Consider the following 8,001-nt stretch of genomic DNA (forward strand, 5'->3'; position numbering starts at 1 on the left):
AGCCTGCGCGTCTGGAGCCTGTACTCCGCAATAAGAGAGGCCGCGATAGTGAGAGGCCCGCGCACCGCGACGAAGAGTGGCCCCCGCTTGCCACAACTAGAGAAAGCCCTCACACAGAAACAAAGACCCAACACAGCCATAAATAAATAAGTAAGTAAGTAAGTAAGTAAGAATTTCCAAAGAGGGAATGAGTGTGACTCAGCAAAACAAATCCAGGGAGGAGTAGATTCAGAAGCTGGAGGGATTCTCTTGATATAGGATTTTAAGTACCATACTAGATTAGGGAAAAGAGAGTTTTTCATGGTGAATAATTACAAAACCTTGTTAAAAGGTTGAGCTAATAAATGACAAAAATTTTATGCAAACAAAAATCATTTTATGCTTGTGTGCCCCTTTATTAAACAAATAATTATTTAGCTTTTCTGTGTCGGACACTGTCCTAGGTAATAAGAAGAAAGATTTCTGCCATTGTTGTACTTGCATTCTGGTGAGGACAGAAGAACATGAACAATAAACATGATTAATAAGTCAGTTGTAATGCATGTTAGAAAGTGAATGCTATGGACAGAATTGAAATTAGAAAAGCTAGAGAGGATTCGGAGCCTATGTGGGGGAAGGGGAGACATTTTCAGTATTAAATAGGCCCTGTTGAGAAGGTAAGTTTTGAGCAAAGACTCAAGAGGTGAGTTAGTAAGAGTCATCTGTGGCAAGAATATTGTAAGCAGAAGGAATAGCTAGAGAGAAGCCTACTGTGGGAGCATGTTAGAAACAGCCTATAATGAAGTGATCAGAGAACAGTGGAGAAGCAGGTAATTCAGAGAGCCAATGGAGAAGGGGAACAAATCACATAGGGTCTTATCAGCTACCACAACGACTTTGGATTTTATTTTGAGTGAGATTGGGTACCAGTGCAGAGTTTTGAGCAGAGGAGTGACTTGAGCTGAGCTGCATTCTAGCTTCTGTGTTGAGATTACACTGTAGGGGATAAGGTTAAAAATCCAGGCAATAAATGATAGAGGCTTGGATCGTGGTGAATGTGGTCAATAGTGGCCAGATTCTGAATATGTTCTGTAGAACCAACAAGATTTGCCAGCTTGTAGCATAGGGTGGGTGAGGAGTGTTTTCAGGTTGCTAGACAGTTCTTTGGAACCTATGCTGCTAATTTTGTTCTTGTTGTTGAGGCCTCCTGGCATCCTCTTTGGTTTGATGAGTCTTTGCGCCTGGTCATCCTGAGTTTCAAAGACTCATACTTGTCTGCTTGGTACCGATGCACCTTCCTTATGTACTGCTTTCCAGATTTCGGATGTCCAGATCCATTATTTGAATCCTTACATAGATCCAGCCCTCCATCATGCCCATTATTTGCCCTGATTCCTGTTCATCTTTCAGCCATTTTGGCCCGAGATCCTTATCCTGGAATCTGTTATTAGCTGCTACCTATGGTACAAGTGCTAACTATAGTTGCAATTATTACTAATTTATCAATTAAGCCACAATGAAGGGTTATTCAGGCTTTTTAAAAAAGGGAGTTTAGATTTTATGAATCCCTAGCCAAACAAGACCCTATGTTGGCATCACTTTAAACTGAATAAATTGTCCTTGCAGAATATATATATATTCAAGAAGGTTTTCAATATTTATGACATCTTTTCTCTTATATAGGACTAAAATGTCCACTTGGCTATGGAAATGATAATGAGTTAAAAACCTTAAATCAAAAGCATTTTGAAATTCAATTGTTTTGTAATTTAGTGGATAATTGAGATATATAACAGTTACAAGTGAAATAAAATTAATAAGCTATTTATGAAAAATAGCTTTTGTGTAACAATGTCTTGTTACCATGAGGCAGAAGTTTTGGGTTTGCTCTGTTCACACAATTTACTGGTACAGTCTCATCTGAACTCCATTTGACCTCATCTTACTTGAAATGGACTGTATAGGAAAGCAGCAAAATACTTGCAAATAAACATCTCCTAAAATGCATTTTAACCTTGGATCTGGAAATCTATAAAAGAATACTTTTTTTCAGTACATTGATAACATGGAGAGAATTCCTTACAGCTGAAAATTATGGTATTTAAAGGTTTCAAGATGTCTTTCCAGGTTTTGAGTTGGCAGTGAGCCAGTGACTGAATGGCTATATTTTAAAAGCCCATCTTGCCTCCATTTCTCTGGGTTTTCTAATTTTTCACAGCTTCCTCCCAGAAAATATTTAATACGTTCTTTAAACTTCATTCACTTTTCTGTTTCTCTAGATTTAAACTTTCCCTCAAAAAAAAAATCTTCAAGAAATAAGTAAAAGATATAACAAAATCCCTGCAAATCCTAGAGAACCTGACCATTCTTAAATGTATAAGCACAAACGTTTCGGCTTACTTCCTTATAAAACTTAAATAAATGTTTACGTAAGAATCTTAGTGTGGTATCGTTATTTTCAGATCAACTTCTAAACTGGTTTGTAACAAACATATTTTTGTGTGTGTGTGTGTGGCTTGCTAAGCAATCCTAGTGGTTTAAAGCGTCTGAGTTACATGTAATTTAAATACCTTTGAATTCTCCTTCCATAAACCATTGATTGACCACATAATGGGGGACTTCCAAACCCCATTCTTTTGGCCAGTACTCCATATCCTATTGTATGAACTGAAATGTGGCATATCCTCTCCAGTAGAGGGTTTCACTGGGTAACCACAGGAAAGACTCAATGTAAAACTTTGAGAATTTTATCAAGGGTTTGTAACATTTCACAAAATTGCTCTTTTCCCTGTTTGAATAATGCTCTTCCAGAATCAATGATTTTTTAAAATTTTACTGTCAGCCCTTGGAAAAGAAAAAAAAAAAAACTTGATCTTTTGTTTCTTAGACTGCCCACGAATTTTAATGACTGTGGAAGAACTTGCCTCCTATGATCATTGGCAAATGAAATCTGTTTTAGAGGATATGTGTATGAACCTGCCTGCGGACCATTTATATGAAAGTTAATGAAGTCTATTAACTGGTCTTACGGCCTTAAACAGAATCAAAAGTAACTGAAGAGGATTTAAAAGTGAGGAAAAGTGGAATAGTAAGAAGAACCAATAATATCAGGTGCTTTGGAAATAGAGATCACCCTAATATACAGGAAATTTTAGATACAAAATAAAGAGAATGTAAATCCAAGAAACCTAGTACTTGTGTGTTGTGTTGGATTTAGTTTATATTTACAGATAGTTATCACACTCCTATCACACTCATTAGGTTAACGACCTAAGGGCTGGACTTGATGTCTTCTTGTTTTCACATGATTTCTTCCTTTGCTTATGAAAGCCCTCTCTCCTCATATATGCTAATTCATGCCCTCTTTTAATTTTGGCTTAAGTTTTTCCTTTTGACAAAATCTCCGCAAGCTATTAACTTCTGTAACAGCACATGCTTTATTAATGTGGCATAGCTCTGCATTTGTTGACCTATCCTCTTTAGTTATTGCATGTGTGTATAATTTAGCTGGTAGATCAAGTTCACTGGGGGCAGAAAGTATTTTTTCTTCCTATTCCTTTTATATAACCCAGTTCAATAACCTCCCCATAGTAGGAATATTCACCTGTGGTGCTTTGTTAGCTATTTCAACCAGGCATATTATTTCTCAGTGGAATACTGTTGGCACTTTGGATATGATAGATCTTTGTTTTGTGGGACTTTGACCCCTGTACTGCCATATTGCAAGATTTGTAACATCCTTGGCTTTAATACTCAATGCCAATAATCCCTGAAGTCATTTGACAATCCCTGATGCCACCTAGGGAGTTGTTACTGCCCCAGTAGAGATTCAGTTCCTTCTGATATATTTAGAACAGTTTGGAATTGTTTATTGATTGCTTTATTTGTCCATCTCCCACACTAAAATGAAAGTTCAAGAGCACAAGTACTGGTTCTTTCTGGGTCATCCATTGTATCCCCAGTGTTCACAAGCACACTGCCTGGCACATTGTAAGGTGCTCAATAATTTATAGAATAAATGTGTGCCCAAGCCATGCCATACCTATGAATGTTTGTGAACTATTTTTTTGGCAGCAGATAATTGTAGCAACAATTTAATAAATAGTCTATTGATAGGCTGAGTTAAAACAGGATCCCCTAGTTCCAGATAGAGATTAGTTTACGTATTGACAGAATGTGGCTTTCATTAAATTTTACCACTAAACTTACTAGGAAAACTTGGAAAAGTCAGGTTCTTTTTATACCTGGTTTCCCTTACTATGTAATAAGATAATTAGTAACACTTGCCTTTTACTTGTGATAGTGACTGTTAGGCCAACAGTAATAATTTTTATCAAGACACCAGAAAGAGAAGCATTGTGTATGTAATAAAGAAAATCTTAGATAGTCAGTACCATTTAACAATGTTCAGTTTTGCCATCTTTTGCTTTTGGAACAATGGAGACATCCATGTCACCTTCAGTGATTCACCCAGTTGAGTTCCCAGCTAGTTAAGGCCGGAGCTTACAGAGGAAAGATTATAAGCAGAATGTCTTATGATCACCAACCAAGTATAGTTGATGGTTATCAATCTTGCACATGTTATAGTTGGCCCTGATTTTTTTCTTTGTAATCAGTTTCTCCAATACCTAGAATCTATGCTGAGGAGTTAAATCAACATTATCCTTTGTCTTTATCACTTCTGTCACTTTGAAGCATAAGAAAGGTTTGTCCTATGGGTACTTTTCAAAGATTTATTCAAATATAAATCTTTCTTTTGATATTTTTCTGAAGCAGGACTCAAAAACTTGCCCAAGGTCAGAATTCATTCAAGATGCTTTGGTCTCTTTTCAAGCATTAGTTTAATTTCCACCAGTTGTGCAGATTCTAGGAGTAGTAGCTGTTTGAGTTTCCTGGTGGCTTGGCAGTGTTATTTGCAGTGTTTTATTGGGCATACTATTTTGCTGAAGGCTTAACAGGCTCATTTTCAGATTCTTAATCAAGAACAAGTTTAATGATTTAAGGTAAATATCTCCCAGATTAGAGGGCTTTAAAAAATTTATCAGCATTCCAAAATTTAACAAAAGGCTCTCTGATAATCTAATTAAAATCCTACTTTTTTTTTTTTTAACATCTTTGTTGGAGTATAATTGCTTTACAATGGTGTGTTAGTTTCTGCTGGATAACAAAGTGAATCAGCTATACATATATCCCCATATCCCCTCCCTCTTGCGTCTCCCTCCCACCTTCCCTATCCTACCCCTCTAGGTGATCACAAAGCATTGAGCTGATCTCCCTGTGCTTGCGACTGCTTCCCATTAGCTAGCTATTTTACGTTTGGTAGTGTATATGTGTCCATGCTACTCTCCCACTTCGTCCCAGCTTACCCTTCCCCTCCCCGTGTTCTCAAGTCCATTCTCTATGTCTGCGTCTTTATTCCTATCCTGCCCATAGGTTCTTCAGAACCTTTTTTTTTTTTTTTTAGATTCCATATATATGTGCTAGCATACGGTATTTGTTTTCCTCTTTCTGACTTACTTCACTCTGTATGACAGACTCTAGGTCCATCCACCTCACTACAAATAACTCAATTTTGTTTCTTTTTATGGCTGAGTAATATTCCATTGTATATATGTGCCACATCTTCTTTATCCATTCATCTGTCGACAGACACTTAGGTTGCTTCCATGTCCTGGCTATTGTAAGTAGAGCTACGATGAACATTGTGGTACATGACTCTTTTTGAATTATGGTTTTCTCAGGGTATATGCCCAGTAGTGGGATTGCTGGGTCATATGGTAGTTCTATTTTTAGTTTTTTAAGGAACCTCCATACTGTTCTCCATAGTGGCTTTATCAACTTACATTCCCACCAACAGTGCAAGAAGGTTCCCTTTTCTCCACACGCTCTCCAGCATTTATTGTTTGTAGATTTTTTTTTTTGAAATTTAAAGAAAAAATTTATTGAAGATCTGAAAAACAATTTCTAAAAGATTGACTTTTCCAGAAAACTGTAGCTACACAATGCATTGCGTCTATCATGTTAAAACGTGCATTAGACACAAATACAAAAACCATGAAACAAGCCACCATTCTTTGACAATCTGAGCAAAGATAAAATGCCTAAGGAACAACATGGATGACTTGCAAAGGATGGGCTCTTTACTGTAAGCACCATAAAAAAAAGGGGGGAGCACAAAGGGACGAGTGTGTTCAGTTATACACACTGAATTGAACCTTTGGCACTAGGAATCAGAGCATTTTGTCATATAGCATTAACACATATTATAAAAGTGCATAGTGTCAAAGGAATAGAACCACCAGCATTCAAAAGCAGCTTTGTCAACTAAGCAATAAAACACTCTACAGTACGTCTCTCTGTTGTCCATCATTGAATACACTGGTAGCAACTTTGAAATGAAGAAAAAAAAAAAAAAGAAAGAAAAAAGGAGCTGTAACCCCTTTTATTTTCTGTTTAAAATCAAACAGAAAACAAACATCACTTCTGTTATACACTAGCATTTCCAAAGTACATCATTTGTACAAGAGAAGGACTAGGAAACAATGTGTTTACAGAGATCCAAACAAGAGTGAGTATAAGCGCCTCACACAGCTTTCCGATGGTACTCAGGAGGAGCCACTTCATAATCGCTGGCACTAAACAAAGTTGCAGAGTTCTTTGCCAGGTATTTTAGGAAATCATGAAGATAATTCGGTAATAAAGCAAGGCTCTTCTCATCCAGAGGTGTATAGGCCAACATTGCTCCAATACGTACAAATAATCTCAGTAGATGTGGCGCTCCATATACCTGGGACATGGGCGCATCAGGGTGATCTGCGAGGATTTCAGCATACTGTGGTCTCTCAAATTTGTAGAGAAGCTGAGTGCCCAACATTACATTGAAGTATTCCTTGATCCCTGCCACAACTTCACTAATAGCATACTCCTTATTATCTGTGTTTCCTCGAGATTTCTTGTAATTTGCATAATCCTCTAGAATGGAATCCACATTCTTCTTGGCAGGAAGATAAAAGAGGTGTTTTTGCCGGGTAATTAAGTCCCAGTCATCAGCAAGCCATGGTTTTAGTTCTTCAGGAATCTTTACTTTACCTTCAACTCTGTTCATGAATGTTTCCTCATTTTCAACAGTAGGATCTATGCGGGCCCTTTTCTTGCGAGGAGGCTGAGGTGTCTCACTGGTACTGCCACCATCTCCATTTCCAGGTGTTTTCTGTTTGTTCTTTTTTGTTTTCACTTCAACATTTTTCTGTTGCAGACCAGAAGTCTTCTTTCCAGGGACAGCCCCTCTCATCTTCCCCTCTGCATACTGCTCCTGATTGGCTTTTTGAAGTTCTCGTTGTTGCTGCAAATTGGTGTCCACGTATTTGAGTACTCTGCTTTCTGGAACCCATTCATCCCAATTTTTATTCCAACCACTGTAATGTATAAAGTATTTCACTTGTTTATCCTTTATGACAACCTTTACACACTTTGCTTCATAAAGAAGAGGCCCATGGAAGCACAGCACTCTCTCACCCTCCTGGAATTTAGGCTTCGGGTCCTGCTTCGGCGCCATTTATAAGTGATTCGCCACCGCCGCTGCCTCCTCCTTCTCCCACCACCCCCAACTACCGCCCCCTACTCTCTGTTTGAAGATTTTTTTGATGATGGCCATTCTGACTGGTGTGAGGTGATACACCTCCTTGTAGTTTTTATTTGCATTTCTCTAATGATTAGCGATGTTGAGCAGCCTTTCATATGTTTGTTGGCCATCTGTATATCTTCTTTGGAGAAATGTCTATTTAGATCTTCTGCCCATTTTTGGATTGGGTTGTTTGTTTTTTGATATTGAGCTGCATGATAAAATCCTACTTTTGATGCCAGACTATTTCAAGCCAGATACTTGTTCAACCTCTTGTATCAAACCCTTATCCATTTGAGCTGTTTCTGACAATTCAGAAACAGAAGTTGGCCTGTGTTAATAATATTCATGTTGTTCCCTGGAGGAGGATGATCTACAATGATGAGGTCTGCCTTCTTATT

The 8,001-nt window shown here is 37.8% G+C and overlaps 1 protein-coding gene across 1 annotated transcript; it reads right to left on the reverse strand.

Moving 5' to 3' along the window:
• Window positions 1–6,526: 6,526 nt before the first annotated feature.
• LOC118892686 (mortality factor 4-like protein 1) lies at window positions 6,527–7,574 on the reverse strand. Its single transcript, XM_036847470.1, has one exon. The coding sequence runs from the start codon at window positions 7,532–7,534 to the stop codon at window positions 6,563–6,565; it is 972 nt and encodes a 323-aa protein (XP_036703365.1). The 5' UTR covers window positions 7,535–7,574; the 3' UTR covers window positions 6,527–6,562.
• Between the last annotated feature and the right edge of the window lie 427 nt (window positions 7,575–8,001).

This window comes from Balaenoptera musculus, chromosome 3 (assembly GCF_009873245.2).
Source record: "Balaenoptera musculus isolate JJ_BM4_2016_0621 chromosome 3, mBalMus1.pri.v3, whole genome shotgun sequence".
Classification (NCBI taxonomy): domain Eukaryota; kingdom Metazoa; phylum Chordata; class Mammalia; order Artiodactyla; family Balaenopteridae; genus Balaenoptera; species Balaenoptera musculus.